The sequence below is a fragment of the Heterodontus francisci genome, chromosome 10 (genome assembly GCF_036365525.1).
Source record: "Heterodontus francisci isolate sHetFra1 chromosome 10, sHetFra1.hap1, whole genome shotgun sequence".
NCBI lineage: Eukaryota > Metazoa > Chordata > Chondrichthyes > Heterodontiformes > Heterodontidae > Heterodontus > Heterodontus francisci.
This window is the reverse complement of record NC_090380.1, coordinates 22,870,184-22,896,213: the sequence shown is the minus strand read 5'-3', so window position 1 is coordinate 22,896,213 and position 26,030 is coordinate 22,870,184. Positions and strand designations below refer to the sequence as shown.

Below are 26,030 nucleotides of genomic sequence, written 5' to 3'. Positions count from 1 at the left end.
GGTGGGGTGGGGGGGGTGTTGGTGGTGGTAATTGGAATTAAGATACAGATCAGCCATGATCTAATTGAATGGTGGAACAGGCCCAAGAGCTGAAAGGCCTACTTCTGCTCCTATGTTCCGATAGTCCTAAAAAGAATTACATTTCAGACTTTTAGTTTCACATCGCAACTACCTGCTTATTTGAAAATAAAATGTGCCATGACAGCCATGTGAGACTATAAATGGTGCATGGGTGACTGTTTAGATATCATGATTGTAAAAAAGTCACAAATGGTTTGCAGTTTTGTTGCAATTTTTAAAGCAAAAATTCCAATTTTTGTGGGTATTTTGACCTGGTTGTAAACTAGGCACTGATCAGAAGGTTTCTCACCATTTTACCCTGTCACTGGGATGTCATATGAGAGGAACGAGGATTTTGATTTCCAGAGTTAAAACATGCACTGGGTTAAAATGTTTAAACATAAAATGTAGCAGTCTAAATTGCAAGTGTCTTAGTGGTGTCACAAGTTTAATGTATGTGACAAGAAAATTGGACGCATCGGTTGCTAAAAAGATATAGCGGGGTCTGTCCAAGTGTATTCAAAGTGATGAATATAGCTGTATCAGATCATCAGAAACTCCCCATTTGCACATCATCTGTATTCTTAAGATTAAAAAAATTGATCTCAGTTAATACTATGAATTCTCATCTTACTTTTTGTAAATTTTGTCATATCTGTCAGCCAACACCATACATGTTAGACATTTTGACATTTAATTATCTCCATCCAATCCTCCTTGCACATTATTAAATAAAATGGTCAACTCCCTGTCATAGCACTGTACATTGAGAGGTGACTGATTGTGTAACACAGGTCCTCCAATAATAATGTCATAGGTGATTTGGTCGGTTAGGATTTAGACTCTGGTTTTGAAAGCAAATTGAATTCTTTAATTTGATTGAAGTAAAAAAAAAGCCTTTCCATCCTGGTGCCATGGAATTAATTCTGATGGACCAGCCTGAACAAACAGCTGCCCACACACAGTGTATGTTACATTAGAAGCTAGCCAAATACCGAGCCTTTCGTGGGATAGATTGGAAATGTCCCAAGCACAGCAGGACACACTTGTGTGCTTGGCACCCAGACTTACACTAGTTTTAAAACTCTTGCAAATTTGTGAGCACGGCTTTAAAGAATCAAAATAACTCGTATTTATAAGTGCCTTTCATATCCTCAGGATGTCCCGAAGGACTTTACAGCCAATTAAGTACTTTTGAGGTGTCGTCACCAATATAATGTAAGGAAACCTGGCAACGAATGTGGACACAACAGATCTCAGACAAGATAATGTGATTTTGGTTGAGGGATATTTGCTAACCAGGACAATGGGAGAATTCCCTTACTCTTCGAATAGTACTTTTATATCCACCTGAGCAGACAGACAGCGTCAGTTGTAACTCAGTGGGTTGCGTTCTTGTCTCCGAGTTAGAAGGTTGTGGGTTCAAGTCTCACTCCAGGGACTTGAGCACAAAATCTAGTCTATCACTCCAGTGCAGTGCTGTACTGTCTGAGGGGTTGTCTTTCTTATGAGATCTTAAAACTGTCTGCCCTCTCAGATAGATATCAAAGGTTCCATGGCACCATTTCAAAAACTAGAAGGGGTGTTCCGGCCAACATTTATCCCTCAGCCATAATCACTAAAGTAAATTCTCTGGTCATTATCATATTGCCGTTTGTAGGAACTTACTGCGTGCAAATTGACTGCTGAGTTTCCTACATTAGCAAAGTGACTACACTTTAAAAGCTAAATTGTTGGCTGTAAAGCGCTTTGGAACATCCTGAGGTTGTGAAAGGCGCTATATAAATGCAAGACTTTCTTTCTTTCACACATCTCATGTGAAAGAAGGCAGTCAAACAGTGCACTACTGCATCTGTACTGTACTGTAACTGACATTTACTAACACAGCATTGAATTTTGGTCACCCTACGCCTATGAGAACAAATTGCTTCTGTTTGGCTTTACAGTTAACAGTTGATCAGAGAAATCTGCCTGTTCTGGGCTTGGAAATTCAGAAAAACTAAATGCTTGAGAGAAAGAAGTTGCATTTTATATTGCGCCTTATCCCATCCTCATAACATCCTAAAGAATGGTGTCTGACTTTACAGCCTTCTGACTCAGAGGCAAGAGACCTACAAAATGAGCCCAAACTGACATGGACACACTAAAGAACCAGTGTTACTCTGGAGAAATGAATTCTATATTCTTTGTCCAGTGAAATAATTCACAAGTGAAAAATAGAATCTTATAAGGAACAGTGCAGATGACAATTCACACCCGTCACTGCAGGTGACTGATGCACATTTAAAATTAATTAATAGCTGTAAGATGCTAGGAATCACACATGCTACCTTACAACAAACAGTTGTTATAACCCTGACTAAAACCATTACAACTCAATTCTGCTGACAGTGCCTGAGTATTATAGATCCTTTCATACATGTCAAGGAATGACACTAACTTCCCTAAAAGACATTCTCACGTAGCATCAAGGTGTGTCCAAACCTTTTGATTTTATATATATATATATATATATATATATATATATATATATATATATATAGTTTAAACCTGTGTTGCTATGAATTCCCATATATCTCAGGTTACTAATATTAACATAATGTGGTCTCCATATTACAAAAAGGGTATAGAGGCAAATGGAGAAGATGCAAAATACATTTTCAAGGATGATACCAAAACTGAGAGATTGTAATTATCGGGAAAGATGAAATAGCCTGGGGCTCTTTCCTCTAGAAAAGGCTGACAGAGGTCTGTCTTTAAAGCCTTGAACGATTGCAATAGGGTCAATGCTAAAAACACGTTTTCATTTGTGGGGAATCCAAAACCAAGGACCATAAATATGAGATAGTTGAGCCAGTGTGAACACAATTCTGTGATTCTGTAAAAAATTCAATAAGGAACTTAGGAGAACCTTCTTTACCCAGAGAGTGGTGAGAATGCAGAAGTCACTACAGAACCACAGAATTTTACAGTGCAGGAGGAGGCCATTCGGCCCATCGTGTCCACACCAGCTTGACGAAAGAGCAATTTCCCTCAGTTCCATTCCCTTGCCTTCTCCCCATAACCCTGCACATTCTTCCTTTTCATATAACTATCTAATTCCCTTTTGAATGCTTCAATTGAACCTGCCTCCACCACATTCTCAGGCAGCATATTCCAGACCTTAATCACTCGCTGCATGAAAAAGTTTTTCCTCATGTCACTTTTGCTTCTCTTACCAAATACTTTAAATCTGTGTCCTCTTGTTCTCGATCCTTTCACGAGTGGGAACGGTTTCTCTCTATCTACTCTGTCCAGACCCCTCATGATTTTGAATACCTCTATCAAATCACCTCTCAGCCTTCACTTCTCCAAGGAAAAAATAGTCCTAACTTCTCCAAACTATCTTCATAGCTGAAATTCCTCATCCCTGGAACCATTCTCATGAATCTTTTCTGTACTCTCTCCAATGCTGTCACGTCTTTCCCAAAGCGTGGACGCAATACTCCAGCTGAGGCCAAACCAGTGTCCTATACAAGTTCAACACAACTTCCCTGCTCCTGTACACCATGCCCCTATTAATAAAGCCCAGGATACTGTATGCTAATATTAAATGCTCTCTCAACCTGTCCCACCACCTTCAATGACCCATGCACATATACATACACCCAGGTCTCTCTGCTCCTGCACCCACTTTTTTTTTAATTTAGAGAATCAGCACTGAAACAGGCCCTTCGGCCCACCGAGTCTGTGCCGACCATCAACCACCCATTTATACTAATCCTACATTAATCCCATATTCCTACCACATCCCCACCTTCCCACAATTCCCCTACCACCTACCTATACTAGGGGCAATTTACAACGGCCAATCTACCTATAAACCTGCGAGTCTTTGGCTGTGGGAGGAAACCGGAGCACCGGCGGAAACCCTGGGAGTGACAGGGAGAACTTGCAAACTCCACACAGGCAGTACCCAGAATCGAACCCGGGTCGCTGGAGCTGTGAGGCTGCGGTGCTAACCACTGCGCCACCCTTCAGAATAGAATGGTTGAGATTAATAGCACAGATGAATTTAAGGGAAGTTGGTTAAGCACGAGGGAGAAGGGAATAGAAGCATATGTTGATAGGGTGAGTTGAAACAGAGTGTGAGGAGTCTTGTGTGGTGCACCGACACTAGCATACAGCTGAAGGACCGAATTGCCTGCTACTGTGCTGTAATTGTAACTTGATGTTCTGATTTAGGCTTTATCCAACAATGAAGCAACAGCCCAAGAACAGCCCTGGCCTGTACATTCAAAGAGGACAAAGCAGTTAACCAGATAAATGTAAATGAGATTGAGTTGGCCTGACTCTGGCCTGAATTGATCAGGCACAGGAGACACAGATTAGACACCCCTGGGCTAATGCAATGAATAATCAGTAACAAGCTACTCTAGTATGTTCTACTGAAGTCTTGTAGAGTGTGAGCTCTTTACCTTCACAGGAGAGTCCATGAGAGGTGACACCGGACAGACTTTCTCGGCAGACGTTACAGAATGTAGGTCGGGCGTGGGAGCAGGCGTACCAGTTATGCATCCCTGAGAAATGCTCCACATTAAACTGTGCGGTCTGGCAAAGGAGGAAGCAGGTCTGTTTACCAGTGCAAAATCCACAAAGCATACAAATGCCAAAACTTTCCCCATATTTTTTAAAACGTTTGTGAAAAGTTACTTATACAATTTAGCTATTTTAGTTCATTTGTTTTTCTAATACAATGACACTTTACCATTCCATCTATGTGTACTAACTGTCAATAGAGGCCCACTAGTTCAGAATGGACCAACACCATATTACTAGCTCTTCCTGGCAGAAAGATAAAAACTTCACCTCACAGGGTAAAAATTACAATGTCACGCTCTGCTGCAGAGTTTTGACTGACAAGAACATGTATAGGAAATTCCAGATGACATAGAAGAAATTAAGACATAGGAGCAGGAGTAGGCCATATAGCCCCTTGAGCCTGTTCCACTATTCAATTAGATCATGGCTGAATGTCTATATCAACTCCACTTTCCTGGCTATCCCCATTTCCTTTGATTCCCTTCATGCCCAAAAATCTATCAATCTTAGCCTTAAATATACTCCATGACTGAGCAGTCACAGCTCCCTGCGATAGAGAATTTGAAAGTTTCACAACAATCTAAGTGAAGAAATTTGGACTCATCAATCCAGAATGGATGACCCGTTATCCTGAGACTATGATCACTGGTTCTAAACTCTCCACCAGGGGAACAGCCTCTCAGCATCTACCCCGTCAAGCCCTATGTTTCAATGAGATCACCTCTCTTTCTTCTAAACTCCAGAGAATATAAACTCATTCCACTCAATCTCTCCTCATAGGAGAATCCTCTCATCCCAGGAATCAATCTAGTGAATCTTCATTGCACCCCCTCTAGGGGAAGTATATCCTTCCTTAAGTAAAGGGAGCAAAGCAGCACACAGTACTTCAAAGCCCTTTCTAATTGCAGCAAGACTTCTTTACTCTTAGAATCCAACCCTCCTTGCAATAAAGGCTGACATACCATTCACCTTCCTAATTGCTTGCTGTACCTGCATGTTAACTTTGTGATTCATGTACAACATCCAGATCCCTCTGAATACCATTTCCCAGTCTCTCACCATTTAAAATAATATTCCACTTTTCAATTCGTCCTACCAAAGTGGATAATTTTACACTTCCACACATTGTACTCCATCTGCCACCTTCTTATCCACTCAGGTAACCAGTCTACATTCCCTTTGCAGTCTCTTTACATCCTCCTCACAACTTATTTTCCAAATTAGCTTTGTACTGTCAGCAAACAATACTCTGTCCCTCTCTTCTAAGTCATTAATACAGATTGTAAATAGCTGAGGCCCAAGCACTGATCCTTACACCCTGCCATCCCGAAAATGACCTGCTTGTTCCTACACTTTTTCTCTCCATTAACCAATCCTCAATCCATGCTAGTATATTACCTTGAATCCCATGAGCACTAACAACTTCCTGTGCATCACCTTATCGAATGCCTTCTGTAAATCTACCCTATTTACTGGTTTCCCTTTATCTACCTTGCTAACTACATCCTCAAAAAACTCATAACAGGTCTGCCAAACACGATTTTCCTTTCATAAAACCATGTCAACTCTATTTAATCATATTGTAATTCTCCAAGTACCCGGTTACCACGTCCTTAATAATAGATTCTAGATAATTCCACATACAGATGTGAGTGCATCTGACTCAGCTCACATACCCTGATCTCTGTGCCTGAATTCCCTATCTGTGTTCCTGCCAGCGGTAACTCTGTGCCAGAGTGCAAGAATTGTAAAATTAGCCTTTGGGGAGGGGTTGGGGTGGGGGGAGCGGTGAAGATTTGTGCTTCATTGTATAAAGAAGATGTTTACAGTTTGGCTACACCTTGTATAAATAGGTTGTTCACTCCCATTGTTAAAGGAGTGGCAATTGGACAAGAGATTAAGTAGAAGATCCATGGAGAAAATTCATATAGGTCTTATAATAATTAATTCCCACTTGATTTCAGTTAACACATTTATTTGTTGTGTAATTTAAAATGCAAAGACACTTCTGAGAAATGGTGCAAAATCTCCCACTGAAGATCTGATAGACTTTCAAAACAATTTATTGAGTACTCAATCATGTATTATTATAAACTGTTATGAATGCAACACTCATTCAGCTGGACTCCAGTAACAGGCCTTATGGGATTACTGAATATTCATAGTCACTGGCAGGATAATTTCACAATGCACTCATGCCCAGAAGCCATTGGGTCTTGCAGATACATGTTCTACCAACACCAGTTGTCCTTCCCCACCTCATCCAAATAGCCATACCTCACTTGGGAATATACGAACAGCAGTAGGCCATTCATCCCTCCAGCCTATTCCGCCATTCAATTAGATCATAGCTGATCTGGACCATAACTCCATTTACTCGTCTTGGTACCATATCCCTTAATAAGGGATTTATATAACTCTAGAATTACTTCCACCCCTTTGTATCCCAGCACATTATTAATATTGGGCGAAATTCACCAAAACTACACGAGGGCAGGTTGAAGAATGGGAGGTAGACCTCCGGATATCTGATTCGTGGTACTCCCAATTTTCCAAGCCACGTGGATCAGAGAATTGGGCATGTGCAGGTGAAGGAAATCTGGAATGCCACTGATCAGCTGCACTGACCTCCCAGGCTGAGCCTTCCAACTGCTCTCTCATTGAGCAAAGCTCAGCATCAATTAATTTAGCCAACCGTGTGCAGCCTTGATCAACTAAGGGAAATTTCAGAAGTCGAGAGAGCAGAATTTTAATGCCTCTGACCTGCAACTGCAATAAAATTACTCTCTGTTAGTAGCCTGGGAGATGTTTGAAGATTGCCAACAAGCAGACTGGCCTGCAATGCCTACGAAGATGTATGGTGTGAGATTATCCTCTCAAAATGCACTCATTATGGGTGGGAACTTCACAGAACGTATTAACAGTTTACTGTAGCTGGAAGCTTACCTCATAGTGCTCTCTACTCTGTACAGATTTTAATGAAGAGATCCAGTCCTCCATTTCCTTTCTGTTCTCAGCACAAAGAATTAGTCTTCTGAATGGTGTAATTACCTGAAACACAATCCTCCAATAAGTAAACTAATGATAGAAAAATAAAACACATTTGAAAGGTAAACAATCCTTCTATGTTATTTATGAAATATAGCTGCACAGTGCTTTGATGTGAGAAGTGTTATGTAAATCTAAGTTCTTTGTTCTTTTCGGCAAGGCAGCCTTCCCTATTTTTGCTGTGGTGAGACTGGAAATGAAGATGGAGCAGGCAATGCCACTGACAGCTGAGAAAATGCAAGTGTTGCCCATTAAATAGCACGCCATCCCGCACCATCACAGCACTCCATTTTAGCTGATTCGTTCATTCATCTCCAACAAAATAGCACCTTGAAATGTGTGGAGACCATCCCAAGGCATTGAATGTTATATGGATCGTGGCAGACTAAGAATAAGTGACTATGAGACTGACACTTATTTGACCCAAATACAGCTTGCGGCACTGATACTCAGCTTTAGAGTCATAGAGAGATACAGCACTGGAACAGGCCCTTCGGCCCACCGAGACTGTACCGACCAACAACCACCCATTTATACTAATCCTACATTAATCCCATATTCCTTACCAGCATTCTCCTACCACCTACCTACACTAGGGACAATTTACAATGGCCAATTTACCTATCAACCTACAAGTCTTTGGCTGTGGGAGGAAACCGGCGGGCGGCCACAGGGAGAACTTGTAAACTCCGCAAAGACAGTACCCAGAACTGAACCTGGGTGGCTGGAGCTGTGAGACTGCGGTGCTAACCACTGCGCCGCCCAGGAATGGAAGCAATATCACTAGTTAGAGCCATCATTTCCAGCACTCAATTTCCCTTTGCTGAATGAAACCTTTCAATAAGCGAGAATATTTTCTCCTTGGTTTATCCTGATTTAATTTTGAAGAAATGCAGAGTTCTATTAACAGTGCACTATGTGATCTCCTGTGTCTTTGCTCATGGTGAGGTGGATGATATGTCCTTTGTTATAATGCAGCCTATCAGCAACGTGTCATGGGGAAAGTTTAGTTTAGAGATACAGCACTGAAACAGGCCCTTCGGCCCACCGAGTCTGTGCCGACCATCAACCACCCATTTATACTAATCCTACACTAATTCCATATTCCTACCACATCCCCACCTGTTCCTATATTCCCCTACCACCTACCTATACTAGGGGCAATTTATAATGGCGAATTAACCTATCAACCAGCAAGTCTTTGGCATGTGGGAGGAAACCGGAGCACCCGGAGGAAACCCACGCAGACACAGGGAGAACTTGTACAGAAAGTAAGGGGGATGCTAATAGGAGATGCATGCAATATGGAAGACTTTTAATTGATTACTAGCAGGTCACCCATGACATTGCTCACTGAGTCAGAAGATACACTGAAGTAAAAGGTGAGATTTTAACTCATTCAAAACCCACCCACTGGCACAGAGTTAAAATCTGATCCAAAACATCTGATTTGTAGCATCTGAAGTGTCACAGTTAAAGCAAAAATATAATGCATACAGTGGGTACAGGATATATTCAAGACTGTAGTGGTACTCATGGGGAGTTGGAGGTGTCAGAAAGAAAGATTCCATTTAAAATCACACATTTAGCAACCTCAAGAAGTCCCAAGTGCTTTACAGCCAATGGAGTACTTTTGAAACGTAGTCACTATTGTAACATCGGAAACAAAGCAGCCAATTTGCATGCAGAAAGCTCTCACAAACAGCAATGTGATAATAATCAGGTCATCTGTTTTAGTGATGTTGGTTGAGAGATAAATATTAACCAGGAAACAGGGCCAGTACCCCCGCTGTACTCCAAAATAGTGCCATGGGATCTTTTATGTCCACCTGAGAGTGGACAGGTCTCGGTTTAACGTCACATCTGAATGGCAGCACTTCCAACAGTGCCGCACACCATCAGTACTGTACTGGAGTGTCAGCTTGGATTAGGTGCTCACGCCCCTGGAGTGCGACTTGGTCACTGAGCCTGAAGGTTCTGGGTTCAAGTGCTGCCGACTGAGCCATGGCTAGCACCAAGTAAGATTAAAATGGACTCTGGTTTATCAGCACTAAGGGTCCCTTGCAGCCTTCACCTGGTATTAATTTTAAACACAGTGCTTTTTTTAGCTCCCCCTCGGTGAATCCTTATTCACTGCTTTCCAATTATAAGGCAAAGAAACTAGTACAAACAGGCTTTCTTAGGTTTAAAGAAGAAAAGTTGAAATTTATTAAACTTAAACTCTAATTCAATTCACGCATATGGATACATGACATACCCACGCTAGCATGCATATGTGATATACACATGCAAATAGAGAGCAGAAGAAAAATAACGTGGAAAAGTTTGAGGCAATATCTGAAGAGTTTTTGTTACGGTTCTTCGAGCTCACTGTAGAGTTCTTGATTGTAGGTAGATCTTGCTTTTTGTTGGAGCCTGGTAATCTTCTTAAACCTTGTTTGCTGTAGGAGACTTTTCTCTCTTAGGGTTCATGTGGATTTAGAGGCTTGTGAGAAAGAGATGGGAGCGGACAGGAGAGATTTTCTCAGTTCAGGAGCAAACAGACACTCTCAGTTCAAACTCTTTGTACAATTCAGAAAAGCCCAGGTTGCCAAGCAGGTTAGTCATGTGACTAACTGGTCTGACCACGTCTTGGATTGTATCACCTTAGCAGTCTCTGGAATGCTCCTGTTACACACAATACCTGGTGATCAAGGTCCATTGAGGGTTGAATGTGTCAGGGAATGGTCCTTTGTCCTTCCAAGCACCGTCTGTTAATATGCAAATGTATTTTCTAGCCACAGCTGATCTGTTTAACAAGTCCTTTCTTTACTCCAGTAACAGTTTAAAATCAATGTGCATGACAAAATTAATGTGCCGCATTCTTGGCAGGTGGGGACCTAGTATGACAGTGGATGAGACCTGGCAGCATTGTGGAGGGGGCAGGAATCTGGTGACTGTAAGACAGTGTCTGAAGATTTTGCAGTATTTTGGGGTTTCTTGGGCCTGGTAAGCCAAAGAGAGGATGTCAGGGTTACAGGAACGTTAGACAATGAAGTTAAGAAGACACGTCCAGGAATCACAGGGTCTGGAATCATGGTGTGGGTCTGGAATCAGGGGTAACTGGGAATGTGGTTTGTGAGCACTATTAGAAGCCCTGGAATCTTCGACTGGGAGGGGGAAGGTGCTAGAGTCCAGCAGACCTGAGAATGGGGTTTTGGAGCAATGCAGGAGAGTGGGTGGCAGAGTCTGGAAGTGTTCAGAGTTTGTGGGCTCTGTCAATCTTGATAGCAACAGAGACTAACAGCCTTTGGAGGGAGAATGAACCAAGAGGATGTGACCCAAACTGCTAATGATCCCTTTTGAACTCTAGGCCTCAACTCCTAACATGTTCCTACCTGACAGTCTCCTTCCACCATCCCATCTCTTTCATGCTCTCAAGTAGCACTCACCACTTTCCCTATTGTCAACCAGTTGTCTTTATGTTCCTCCTTAAAGCATTTCAATGTAAATTATCTGCTTCTTAAAAGTTAGGAGCAGAAATTCAGTGGCTGTGAGAGGACAGTTTCCGATATGCAAGAGCCAGGAATGGAAAATGCCCCTTTAGCGCACGATTGTTGAATTTGCTAAATCATGCATTCTTTAATAGAAATAAACAAATAAAATTTACCGCACAAAATGCTCAAAAGTTAATTGTTTACATAATTTCCAATGTTTTATATGTAAAATATACTTAAGCCTCAAAAATAGATCAGGAGAGATTTTTAACTGAATTTTCATCAGCAATAAAAATTCTTTATAAATAACCTTACTTTCCAATCATCAACCAGGAAATCACAATAACAGCTATTCACAGCATCTATGTCTCGTAAGCATTGTTTGTATGTGAGGAATTCGTAATAGAAAAGCACAATTGTTACTATAGTTATATAAATGTCATCACCTGACTGAGAATTCAATTTCTAATTTCTTTCAAACCCTTTTGGAAAAAACAAAGAAATCTTGAATTCCACACGAGCCAAGAGAACACACATTACCAGCCTCAACACTTGCCAAAGTACAGACAGCACATTGGGAAATTTTACTAACAGCACTTGCTCAGGATGCACAGATGTGATTGAAAGCTCTCTGAACTTTTCTAAGGTAAAAGTTCAAGCACAGGCTTTGAGGCAAGGTTAGGCTTTGAAGTAAAAACTTTAATGAAGATACTAAAAAGACACAAAAGACAATCCAATGTGTAAATTTAAAAAATAGTGACTTTCAACACCTTGGGTTGTATCAGCGACAAGACAGAAGCTTGAGGTATACTGTTACAGCCTTAGAAGGAACTGTATTATTCTTTTCCCATCTAGTGAGTCTTTCAAAATTATCCTACTGACTTCTGCTGGGATCCGGCTTCACAAATGCAGGTAGCTCTCTTGGACCTCACCCAAGTGACCATTCTTTATGGTGTCAACCACAATAAATGAGTATTAGCAGGCTATTCGACCATGGAGAGTATCGCAACTGAGGTTGATCCTGTCCTCAGGTTATTCAATCATGCCCTCACTGAGCCTCTATGTAGATGCACTTCCAGCAGAGATCACAAGATTGTGTTCAGGAGTGGAAACCATGACTGATTTATTCACCACTCTTTGTATCAAAGAGGTTGCAGCTAAGTTTAGTGCTTTCACTACCACCACCCCAGTATTTCTCCATACGATGTGCCTCAGAATTGTCTTTGAGAAAATAATTTCATTTTGAATGCTCATTAAGCAAGGTTGAGTTCCTGGTAATATCATTGGAATATTGTACAATGGACAAGTTGAAATCAGATGGTTATTATCATTGATTAATCCTTCACAAGTGTTATAAAGAGGCTGACGGCAGGATTGACTTACTTTGATTGCTTGGAGAGTGTTGAAGAAAAGCTTAACAGTTTTGAACTTATTGATCTGAAAGCAGTTAGTATTTGAAATTTCCAAGATGGCACTTCAGCATTCATTATGCAACGGAAGCAGCAGCTCTCCAATACACTGCTTACCCCAAGTTGGAGGATATGCTGTTTGAGTCTAATTCTTTCCTTCAGTCTTTTTCTGTCAGTTTTTGTGCTTCCTTCCCTCTGTTTCTCCAATCTTCTGCATCATTCCAACTATGCATATTTCTAGCTCTTTACTGACGTACTAAATTTCTGTGCCTTATTTTTATTAAATCTAGTTTATGCAGAAAGATGGCAACTAATCTGTAACAGGTCAGGGCTGTGCCTATTTAAAATTGTAATTTTTTTTATTTATTCATTCACAGGATGTGGTCATCACTGCCTTCTTGAACTGCTACAGTCCATGTGGTGAAGGTAGACCCACAGTGCTGTTAGGGAGGGAGTTTCAGGATTTTGACCCAGCAACAATAAGGGAGCGACGACATATTTCCAAGTCAGGATGGTGTGTGACTTGGAGGGGAACTTGCAGGCAGTGGTGTTCCCATGCATCTTCAAGGTGGAAAATGTCCTGGGTTTCAATGGTCGATGGAGCCTTGGTGAGTTATTGCAGTGCATCTTGTAAATGGTACACACTGTAGTCACGGTGTGATGACAAATGGAGTGAATGTTTAAGGTGGTGGATGGGGTGCCGATCAAGCGGATTGCTTTGTCCTAGTTGGTGTTTAGTTTCTTGAGTGTTGTTGGAGCTGAACTCATCCAGGCAAGTGTACCACAGAATCAGCTGCTGCAACAGTGTAAAGAGATTAACGGGGATGTTGTGGGCTCGGCCAGGAGACTGTGTGGGTTTGAGGCCTGTATTTTACTGGGAAAAGCTAGAGTGGGTGTTTTGCAACTCAAACCATGTTTAGGAGCCAAACAACTCAAGGTTAGTAGACTGACCTGCAGTTTTGGCAGTGCTGAGAGGAAAGGGTTCCACCCCATAGTAAGAATGACTTGTATTTATATAGGGCCTTTCATGACCTCAGAATGTCCCAAAGCACTTTACAGTCAATAAAGCACTTTTGAAGAGTGATTACTGTAGTAACGTAGGAAACACGGCTGTCAATATACAGACAGCAAGACCCCACAAACAGCAATGTGACAAATCACCAGATAATCTATTTGTAACACTGGTTGAGGGATAAATATTGGTCAGGACACTGGGGAGAATTCGCCTCCTCCATTTCAAATTAGCACCATGAGATTTCTTTCACCCGCCTGAGAGGACAGATCCAGCCTCAGTTTATCATCTCATCCAAAAGACAGATTTAACAAAGTAAGAACTGATGGTATTCTGTGTTTGGCACCTGACTGCACCAGTAGAGGAAACTGATCTAACCACATATTGGGGGTATTCTCCTCATCCACTGACAGCACTGCAGAATCTAGCACAGAGGTTAGCATTCTTGCTCATCAGTGCTCCCAATTTTCCAGGGAAGTCAGGAATGCTGTGAATCAGGCATGCAAAGCTACACACTGAACTTACCCAACAGAATATAAGAAGCTAAAAACAAGTTAAAGACACATCTCAACCTGGATCATTTTCATTGCACTTCTACTTAGCACCAAGTCATTGGACAGAATGCTCAAATGATCGTTACAGCTGAAACAGCGCGACCTGTAGTGAGTCGGGAATCTGTTAGAATTTGTCACAAGAGATGACATGGCAAATCTGTCAAAGAAAGATCTCTAATTAAAGGGAACCTGGCATGGGTCAGAATTGCTGAACTAGACATGGATTCCTGAGGCTGCAGCACCCCCACCCCTGGGTCTCACTCTTACCTGGAGGTCCTGCTGCAGGATCTGAGGGACTGTGTGAGGTGATCTTTCTCAAGGACGGGAGGAAGAGGCCAGCCTCTCAAACCAAGGAGGTGTCCATGGAAGAGGCCAAGGAAGTCAGCAACAGGCGTGTGTCCCTTTGAACCTGGAGACAGTGCACCAAGAGGATGAAGGAGCTTAGGAGGGCCGGAAAGTTGAGTAGTATAACACGTTCAGGTGCCAAGTCCCACACTCTGATATCCCCAGCCTTCTCCTGGACAGCACTCCTCAGACCAACATACCTTGTAGCTCCACTCATTCTTCCTTATTGAGACACCTCCACTTATCCCCATGTGAACAGCCACCGCTGACACACATCCTCATCTTATTGAAATCTCACACCCATCCTCCACAGATGTTGTCCTTCCATCCTCTCTACACAAGCCATTTCTAACACTCATAGGTCTCAGGTTTCTCTCCTTGCCGAAGAGAGTGCACAACCTCAGGAAGCAGCAAAAACCTGGATGGGGCAGTGGGGGGAGGGGTGGGTGGGTAATGGCCCACCTCCAATCCCACCCGGGTCAAACCCAGAAGTGGGTGGGGTGATGTTGGATTCCACAGTCAACACCACTTTTCAGGGATTTAATCCCCTGCCTGCATGTATAGCCACCTTCCCTTGCCAGTTAAAATTCTGATCATTGTCGCTTCACTTCCATTTAAATTTGGAATCTATTTCTTCAATTTCTTTACCCAAGTTTCCATTAATTGTTATTTGTTACGACCAGGTGAGAAAGGGGTCTAGGGTTCCCTGTCAGCCTTCACCTGGTCTTACCGTAACAGGGTTTAATTTTTTTAGCTCCCCCTTAGTGAATCCTTGTTCACTACCTTCCAATTATAAGGCAAAGAAACCAGCCAAACAAGGTTTCTTAGGTTTAAAGAAAAAAAGCTTGAACTTTATTAAACTTAAACTCTAATTCGGTCAATGCCTACAGATACGCAATGCGCCCACACTAGCATGCAAACGCGATACACACATGCAGATAGAGACAGAAAAGAGCAGAAAAAATAAAATGGAAAAGTTTGAAGCAATATCTGAAGAGGTTTTGGTTACTGTTCTTCAAGCTCGCTGTAGAGTCCTTGATTGTAGGTAGGTCTTGCTTTTTGTTGGGGCCCAGTATTCCTCTTATATCTTGTTCAATGTAGGAAACTTTTCTCTCTTGCAATTCATGTGCCCTCAGTGGGTCCAGAGGCTTGTAAGAAAGAGATGGGAGCAGTCAGGCGAGGTCTTCTCACTCCAGGAGCAAATAGTCTTTGAGTTCAAAAAAACCCTGGACCAGCCAGTTAGTCATGTGACCAGCTGGTTTACCCAGTCCTCGCTTTTGTGGATTTCATCACCTTAGTAGTCTCTGGAATGCTCTTCCTTACACCGTCAATGTCTGGTGATCAAAATCCATTGTGGGTTGAATGTGTCAGGGAATGGTCCTTTTGTCTCCACAAGCATTGTTTGTTAGTATGCAAATGTTTTTCAGCTAAGTGCCTGACAGCCCTTGTAACAGGCCTTCTCTTCGTCCCAGCAAGTTTAAAATCAATGTTCATAGGACAAAATTATTACACCTCATTCTTGGCAGGTGGGGGCCTGCATGACATATTAGATAGTAATCTATTGCGTAAATAAACAACTTGAAGTGTTAACTAGTTAGTCTCTAAGTTACTTGCAGCTTATCTTGTCAGTTTATATAATTATCTTCAGTTGCATTTCAAAACAAAGAACTTCTTCATATTCACCCACTAATTCACTCAAGACTTCAGAAATTTGATCTTTCTTCCCTCTCCCTCCCCAGTTAGTCTCCCAACCCTTCTCTCCCAATGAAAATTGGTGTCTCTATGGACTGCTCAATAATTTAAAACACAGCACAAGCCTTTCCGTGAATCTTTTCTAAAGCCTCTTACATTCTTTCCAGTAAGTATGATAATCAGAACTACACTCCACAAGGAAACACTGAACTTGCATTTACACTGCATCTTATTACCACTTTAATATGATGCAAAGCACTTTGCAACAAACAAATTATTCTTGCAGTGTAGTCAAAGGCAACAACTGGAGCCACGGTATGCAAAGCTGGATCTCTCAAACTGCAAGTGAGACGGGTGAAAAGTTAACCTGTTTCTTGATAACATTAGTTGAAAAGGAATGTTGTCCAGGACACCAAGGGAGCTCCCTTCTCTTCTCCAAGTAGTGTTATGGTGTCTTTTACAGGCACCTGAAACACTGGAATGGGAAGATGGGACACAACGTTTTACATAAATCCCAAGGACTCCTACACCTAATTTGCACTGTTCAATTTGCTGCTCACCTTTTGCACAAAGAGCCACACAATTGTTTGAGTAGGAGCGAATCATATGGGGGAACAAACCACTTGCCTTACATTAATATAACCTTGGTTGAGTCATCACTGTTTTTACCACCAATATGTAATATTTTATACTGGTCATTGTTAAAACCCCGCTATTTATCCAATTACTGCTGATCTCCGAAGATCATTCTATGCCTAAAGAACACTGTTTTCAAGGACAATGATGACAACAACCACCTGTATTTATATAGTGCCTTTAACGTAATTAAACGTCCCAAGGCACTTCACAGGAGTATTAAAAAGCTAAATTTGACACAAAGCCATTTAGGGAGATATTAGGGCAGAAAAAGGAGGCAGATTTTAAGAAATGTCTTAAAGGAGGAAAGAGAGGTAGACAGGTAGAAAGGGTTAGAGAGGGAACTCCAGAGCTTAAGGCTTTGGCACAGTCACCAATGGTGGAGCAACTAAAATTGGGGATGCTCAAGAGGCCAGAACTTGAGGAGCGCAGATATCTGAGGTTTGTGGGGCTGGAGGAAATTACAATGATAGGGAGGGGCAAAGCCATGGAGGGAATTGAAAACAAGGATGAGAATTTTAAAATCAAGACTTAGGACACGGGCAGTAGAGTTTTGGATGATCTCAAGTTTACGAAGGGTAGAACATGGGAGGCAGGCCAGGGCTGTGTTGAAAGAGTCAAAAAAAGCATGGTTGAGGCTTTCAGCAGCAGATGAGTTCAGGCAGGGGCGAGGTCAGGCGCTGTTATGGAGGTGGAAGTAGGTGGTCTTATTGATGGAATGATAAATGGTCAAACGCTCATCTTTGGGTCACATATGACACTAAGGTTGCAAACAGACTGGTTCAGCCTCAAACAGTTGCCAGGGAGAAGGATGGAGTTGGTGGCTAGGGAACGGAGTTTGTAGTGGGGACCAAAGACAATGGTTTTGGTCTTCCCAATATTTAATTGGAGGAAATTTCTGCTTATCCAGTACAGGATGTCAGATAAGCAGTCTGACAATTTAGAGCGTGCGAAAAGGTCAAGAGCTGTGGTGCTGAGGTAGAACTGGGCGTCGTCAGGATATATGTGGAAACTGACACTGTTTTCAGATGATGCCACTGCAGGGCAGCCTTTAGGTAAGAAATAGGGGGCCAAGGATAAATCCAGTGGTAATGATGCAGCAGTGGGATGAGAAAGCATTGCAGGTGAATCTCTGGCTATGGCTGGACAGATAAAATGGAACCAGGCGAGTGCAGTCCAATATAGCTGGACAACATCAGAGAGGCATTGGAGGAGGATGGTGTGGTCAACCATGTCAAAAGCTGTAGACAAGTAGAGATGAACGAGGAGGAATAGTTTACCACGGTCACAGTCACACTTCATGTTGTCCATGAGCTTAGATGTTCCATTTCGTATACTTTCATTAAGGTCATTAACAATTATTAGGAACAACAGGACAGATTCCTGGAGGGAACTGACCCCTGTTGTCCACAGTAATTACTAATGATCTTGATAAATTCATTATAAGCAGAATGTTGTTCAGCTCATGTTGCCTAATTAGAACTGTGACCACTTCTTCATTAGCCACTTAAATAGCTAACTTGTGACTTTCTCTTGGATCCATTGAGCTTTTGTTTCAAACCTCCTGTGAGGAACTTTGCCAAATCTTTGTGACAATCGAGCTATAGATACCGATATTTCACATCCCCAATGAAATGTTGTGTGTTTGTTTGGCATACTTTGACCTTTATAAAGCCATGTTATCCTCCCTTCATACCACTGAATTGCTGCCGTTAAAATATGCTCGAGTATTTTTCCCACTAACAGACTAACAGAACTCCTGGGACCTCCTGGCTTTTTAGTCACATAATGTTCCCTGGGAAGCAGCTGCATGCTCTATTTGTTCCTGTTTCTCAGTCCAATATTACATACATACATATTTTATCTATCTCTATTTCTATTTAATCTATCTTCGAGCATAAATTTAATTGCGCAAGAAACAAAAATACTTTATTTACACAACAAGAAGGAAATTTTGTGGATTGAATCTCTCCCCCAGAATAATTCTTCCAATCTGGGCCCTTCTTGAACATTACCACATCATACAGGAAGAAAAAGAACTAACTTGAATTTTTCCTATCTGCAGGACACATTGCACTGTTGGAGGTGCTGTCTTTTGGATGAGACATTAAGCCAAGGCCCCCATCAACAGGATGTCGGATAAGCAGTCTGACAATTTAGAGAGTGCGAAGAGGTCAAGAGCTGTGGTGCTAAGGTAGAACCGGGCGTCGTCAGAATATATGTGGAAACTGACACTGTGTTTTCAGATGCACAGTGGCGCAGTGGTTAGCACCGCAGCCTCACAGCTCCAGCGACCCGGGTTCAATTCTGGGTACTGCCTGTGTGGAGTTTGCAAGTTCTCCCCGTGTCTGCGTGGGTTTCCTCCGGGTGCTCCGGTTTCCTCCCACATGCCGAAAGACTTGAAGGTTGATAGGTGAATTGGCCATTATAAATTGCCCGTAGTATAGGTAGGTGGTAGGGAAATATAGGGACAAGTGAGGATGTGGTAGGAATATGGAATCAGTGTAGGATTAGTATAAATGGGTGGTTGATGGTCGGCACAGACTCGGTGGGCCGAAGGGCCTGTTTCAGTGCTGTATCTCTAAACTAAACTAAACACTCTCAAAAGGATGTAAGAGATTTTATAGCACCATTTCGAAGAACAGCTAGGGAGTTCTCCCCAGTGTCTTGACCAATATATATCCCTCAATCAACATTACTAAAACAGATTATCTGGCCATTATCGTATTGCTGTTTGCGAGACCTCGTGTATAAATTGGATACCATGTTTCTTACATTGTAGCAGTGACTACACTTCAAACGTTCTTAACTGGCTGTAAGGTGCTTTGGGACATCTGAGGTTGTGAAAGACAATATATAGATGCAACTTCTTTCTTATGCCTTTTTCACAACAGTCTGAGACACTGTTTTTAAATGAGCAAATGTGACAGCTAATTTGCAGATGGTAACGTCCCACAAACAGCAAAAATCTGTTTCGGTGAAGAGATAAGTATCGAGAAATCCTTTGTTCTTTTTCTAATAGTGCAATAGGAGCTTTTGTAACAATAACAACAACAACTTACATGTATAATGTTCCAAGCTGCTTCATAGGAGTGTTATCAGACAGAATTTGACACCAAACCACACGGGGAGGAGGAGGAGAGAGACAGAGAGGCGGTGAAGTTTAAGGAAGGAATTCCAGAGCTTCGAGCCTAGGCAATTGAACACACATAAATGGGTGGTTGATGGTCGGCACAGACTCGCTGGGCCGAAGGGCCTGTTTCAGTGCTGTATCTCTAAACTAAACTAAACTAAACATCCGCCAATGCTGGAGAAATTAAAATCGAGGATGGGCAAGAGGCCAGAATCATAGGAGTGGAGAGATTCGGAGGGCTGTAGGGCCGGAAGAGCTGAGAGAGAGAGATCTCTTTTCCATCCATTTGATGGCGCTTTGGTTTAACGTTGCATCAGAGAAACAGCACCTCCCACAATTCGCAATCTCTCAGTACTACATAGAAGTGTCAGCCTTGATGATACACTAAAGTCTGTGGAGTAGGGCTTAAGCCCACAACCTTCCAATTTAGAGGCAAAACCTCTTCCATCAAAACCACAGCTGACACTTGAAATAATCAAAAGCAAAATACTGCAGATGCTGGAAATCTGAAATAAAACCAGAAAATGCTGGAAATACTCAGCAGGTCTGGCAGCATCTGGAGTGAGAGAACCCGTTTTAATGAAAGGTCACAGACATGAAACGTTAACTCTGTTTCTCTCTGCATAGATGCTGCCAGACCTGCTGAGCATTTCCCGCACTTTTATTTTACTTGTAATAATCATACTGACATAAATACAATGAAAGAAAGAAATTAGAGTAATATGTTGCCCAAAATATATGGGGCTGATATTGGAAAAACATAACAAGCACTTTAGGATTCAAAAATGTTAGGAAAATTGCTTGATGAATCAGTAATGTACTTGCAGAAAGAAAAAATGTGCATATTATTGGTTTACTGAAAAATGTAGAATTGGGAAGATTTTTTTTCTCCATAAATCTGCTATTGAAAAGCCTGTGTGTAAAAAAGCTCCTTCTGCCCCAGGTCAACCCAAATGAGACAATGCAGGCCATAACTATGAAATGCTACCAACTTTAAATTTTAAGATGAATCCCTAGAGAAAAGTAACAGTTCGATTTGCAAGTAGGGACCTGCCCTTCTTCCCTGACTGTTCAGCAGATACAGCAAAGAACTAGAAGGAATTTAATAGAGTGAAAACTCTACTGGGTGAGCAAGACTTGTGGAATGCACAATCCTTCCCATTTCACTGTACGAACACGCTCACCGGAAACCATTTCTTTTCATTTGCCACGCTCAAAGAAATGGAATACAAATAGCATTACTTGTTGGAGGCCAGATTAGGGTTGGCATTAGTCCATGGTGGTTTATATATTACAAATGCGTGGCATGCGAAACACTATTCTGGAGCTTTGGCAGGTTAAACAATAGACTAGGAGCTTGTTCCTCCTGTGTATCCATTGTTATTACAGAATGGGCAGGTACAACACGCAAGATATAGTAAAAATTACTTCCCGAAATTGGAATGGCTTGAATTCATACATTACAGCTATTTGAGGACCGGCCAGACATAGGCTGTTCCTGATCTGAAAAGTACATCTAATTTGGAGGCCATCAAATGAGCACTCTCAGATACAGCTCACCTTTATTCAGAAAGTTGTTTGATGCTGGCCTCTGTGACAATCAGGAAGTTTCGGTCAGGTTTCTAAAAAGTATGTTACATTTTACTACCCTTGCATGGAAGACTGCTATCATTTTAAATGTCACTGTTTCTGTGAAATGTGAAAGTTTTCTGCTCTTTGTAGTTGAGGGACTCTTGCAGCTGATCCAAAGTATTTGAAATAGATCAATTTGTTACAGGAAAGATCCAAGACACTCAATTCAAATATATATTTAAGTTGAAAGACATTTTTAGTTTCTTTTGTTCTCAAATTGAACTTCAATGGAGTGATAAAGTATATCCTGATCGACGTGTCGCAGTTTCAGAAGTCCTTCTGAAGACACTGGAGAGAGAAGCAGGAGACTCCATGTGAAGTTAGCAGCAAAACTTCCTCATAGGTTTATGGTAACGGACTTGATTCAGATCAACTTTTACATTGAAGTTTAGTGCAGGAGATGCAAACCCTTTCTTATTTTCTATACTTCTAAAAGGAAAAATCTAATTATTTCAGATATACTGCTTATTTTTGTTATTGTTCAAGTACCGATTTACAGTTAAGAAATATGATTGGCAGTTTATATCTGAAGGCTTGGTCCAATAAGAGCATTTATTCTAGAGTAGCCGCTCTGGTTGAACTTATTCCTGGAGGTTTCATCACATGGCCTCCCGTCTTCAACTGTGTCACCCAGTTAACAGACTTTTTTTTTTAATCCTTCTCCAAAGTTTTATAATAAACAATCATGAAAGATGCACACTATTTAATGCATCTTATTAATTGTTATTGCCGGTGTTGCTCACAGCACTGTCCTGGAGATTAATAGTTCATGTCTGGAGATTCCAGGACAAGCATGGATATCTGGCAACCCTATTGCATTCTATCACTTTCCAAAGGTCAAGGAGATCATGTGTGTCCATCCATATGATATATCCAGTAAGCTGAATATCATGACAAAGTTTTGCTGGACCCTGGGTTTGCTACAATTACTGAGAGATTGGGCAGGTAAAATGTACAACTCGATATGTAGGAAGGTTGAGAGGAGATTTGATAGAGTTGTTCAAAATCATGAGGGGTCTGGACAAAGTAAAGAGGGAGAAACTCTTCCCATGTGGCAGAAGGGTCGAGAACCAAAGGACACCAATTTAAGGTAAATGGCAAAAGAACCAAAGGAGACATGAGGAAAAACTTCTTTTACACAGCGAATGGTTAGGATCTGGAATGCGCTGCCTGAGAATGTGGCGGAGGCAGATTCAATTCATGGCTTTCAAAAAGGAATTAGATAATTATCTAAAAGGAAAAAAATTGCAGGGTTGCGGGGGAAAGGCAGGGAGTGGGACTAGCTGACATGCTCTATCAGAGAGCTGCACAGATACGACTGGACAAATGGCCTCCTTCTGTGCTGTAAACATTCTATGATTCTAAGTGAGTGCTTATTTCAAGGAAAGGGCTTTGACACTGAACAAAAAACACGATGTAAAAAGCCCAAGGAGTCTCTGATTTCCTAAAAGTGCTGAAATCTTAGAGCAATATTGAGGGAAAATGGTTTTGGGGCTGCATTAGTTTCTATATCTGGTCCAACAATCTTTCTTTAATCCTGTTGGGAAGACTGTAATCTGCTGGGAAGATTTAGAACATTGGCTTGACAGATATATCTTGGGAGTGGGAGAGGGCACTGGGAATACAAGGACACATTATCACTTGTGGTTTGATGAGAAAGATGAGACACACACATTCCTGACACCTAGCCAACTGTAACTTGCAATATTTCACATTCTATTACACTGTACACCAGAAATATTCCTGAATTAAAGCATAGCGTACATATGCATGTGTGCTTTATATTTAGAAAAGTTTATTTTTATACATATATATATATATCTACAATCGCATCAATATGTACTAGAATCCTGATCATCTGAATATGCTGTCTTATCAAGTCTGAGACAAGCTCAATCAACCAACTAAATACAGCTAAAATTATACCCTTATGCATTTTGTTAGCTGTGAAAGTGCTGGAAAGTGAAAAAGGTTAAAATGAAGCTCTAAATAAAAATTGGACAGTGCCAGACTGAACACATTGGGAGGCGGAGAACCGCAGGAAAACAGAGAGGAACACTGATAAAGTAGAGAAATTATACCATGAGACAAGGATTTTGCAAGCAGATGCTTTGCCTGACTGGAATTCAGGAAGAACACATTTGTGCATTCAAATGCAGATCCTTGTCCACCAGCAATACATATTATAAAATTGCTATCTGTAACCCAAAAATCTTCCATCCTCTAAATGGCAGACAGCTCCTGGACAATGTTCCCCAATCCGGGCTCCCAATGGGCAAGGCTCTGCACTAGGAGCACATAAGCGGAAAATTGAGCCCATAAATTAAATTAAAATATGTGAAAAAGTGGGTCCCACTTTCACACATCAGTGGAAATACACTGCTTGTGATTGGAGTGTGCACACTTCACTCACTCACTATAAAGGGTTTAACAACTTTGTTCAAATAGTAACTGTCTTTGAATGAGTTAAGCAATTTAATACTAATATTGTACAGTTTTTCCACCCAAAAGTCAATTACACTGAGCAGACGGACTGAGCAGGAATTTTGCCTACGGATGCGACAAACCCTCTTCCTCTCTCACAAGAGATTCTCCCCTTCTCTTCATGCAAACAAGTGCAATCAATTGAAATTAGAGAGAAAATGCCCCACTTGCATGTTCCCAGGGCATTTTGAATTGGGTGGAAAATCATGGGTTGTCTGAGCGACATTTCCTGACGCATACTCCCAGTGTACAAGACTGAGTGCCAGGATTGCACAAGAGGAAAACGTTTGCCTAGTTAGCCCTATGCCACCTAGATCCTTCAAAAGAAATCTAAATTATGCCCTGCCCAAAGGAAGGGTCAACTCCTTATGGTATGAGGCAGCTTCAAACCCACTTTTCTCAGAGAAAATATTGATTGTCAAACTCTGGCCAAGGTTTCAGCCTCCTGGGTGAGGAGCCTCCACAAGGATCAAATGGATAGGTTAACATGGACTAAACCAGGCATTTTATTTACACCTCACCAGCTTCCAACTATTATCGACCCTCACCATGCATCAGTCTACGGGAAGTCCCCGTCTTCTTCAGTGGCACAACATTTTGCATTCTGTTACACACCCAGCAGCTACCAGAGAACAGCTGCACTCTGTTACTATGCCATCTAATATCTAAAAAAAAATACAGCCCATTTGCTTCTAGGTTTCTGCCCCTCCTGCTGTTGAGTCAGATGTCAGCAGTCATCAACTCTGAAAGGATCTTCGATTGGGTGGAATTAAAATAAGCTGTGGCACTTTGGGTGTGGGGAATCCTTACGGAGGTGAATCCAAACCCCATATTCTGGACTCCTTGACCAACATGACTTCTCCCCTACCCCAACCCTCAGTTTGAGTGTGAGCAAATCTACCCTCACTCTCCCTCCAATTTCATGCTGGCACTTTCCTGCTCTCACCATGACTTCCAGCTCCTGCCCCATCAATGCCACACCATTTCTTACCTCCTTTCTTTAAGTGACTGAATGCCACTGCACATTGTGGGAATGAGTTTCTGCACACAGTGCGGAGCTGTATTTAATCACTTGATACAGCAGCAACATGCAAGAACCATTAGCAGCACTGATTGGAACGACCCAGGAGATTCAGGGCAGATCCTTATTGTACCAACAATCTGTTTTTTAAAAAAAAATCCAATCCAGATAGGTGCAAATCTGGTGTTTGGCTAGTTTGAGAACCTGTTGGACTACAGTTTAAAGTGGGACAGATCAGAAATGCTCCTTCTTAGCTACGCATTGTCATCCACTGATAATGAGGACATGTGTTCTCTTATATTGATGGTATCTTTCCTTTCTCCAAGCTGAAAGAAAACGGAACAGAAGCAGCAGGAGAGGAGAGGATTTAAAAAGCGCATCAAAAGCTCGGAGATTTGGAGAAAAGCAGGAGAGAGGATTTAAAAAAGCGCACCAAAAGCTCAGAGATTCAGAGAAAAGCAGCAGAAAAGGAGAGGATTTAGAGTGTAGCTTGAACATAGTGCTAGGAGTTCATGGAAGAGGCTAGCTGTTCGGTGACTATTTGGTAAGTGGTTAAGGTCTATTCTATTCGTAAGATTTAAAATAAGACAAGAACTGGTGGTAAGGTTAAGAAAATAGATAAAAAAGGAAAATAAATAATTGAATTAAATAATTATGTAGTTAATTGAAACACATTAAGGATGGCAGGACTGGTGATTTGTCACACTGCAACATGTGGGAGCTCTGTGATCCAGGGCAAACATGTCTGCAGTAAGTGTTGGAGGCTCAAGGAGCTTCAGTCATTGAGCTGGAGGGCGAGCTGGAGACACTGCAACACATCAGGGAGGGGGAAAGTTACCTGGACACTTTGTACCAGGAGGCGGTCACGCCCCTTAGGATAGGATCTTCTGATTTGGTCAGGGACAAGAGAGTATGGCTGCAGCTGAGGCAGGTAAAGGGATCCAGAG

At 41.7% G+C, this 26,030-nt stretch overlaps 1 protein-coding gene across 9 annotated transcripts in view; it reads right to left on the bottom strand.

The window, feature by feature from the left end:
* The window catches only part of dgkh (diacylglycerol kinase, eta), a 640,503-nt gene that overhangs the window by 274,210 nt on the left and 340,263 nt on the right, over positions 1-26,030 (bottom strand). For all 9 annotated transcript variants that reach the window (XR_010975789.1, XR_010975788.1, XR_010975790.1 and 6 more), the window contains 2 exons: positions 7,588-7,692; positions 4,518-4,650 (listed from right to left, as the gene is read on the bottom strand). Coding sequence is in view for 6 of the 9 variants with exons in the window: in XM_068040243.1 (XP_067896344.1) it covers positions 4,518-4,650; positions 7,588-7,692 (238 nt within the window). In the remaining 3 variants the exon portion in view is untranslated. The remainder of the gene's footprint in view (positions 1-4,517; positions 4,651-7,587; positions 7,693-26,030) is intronic.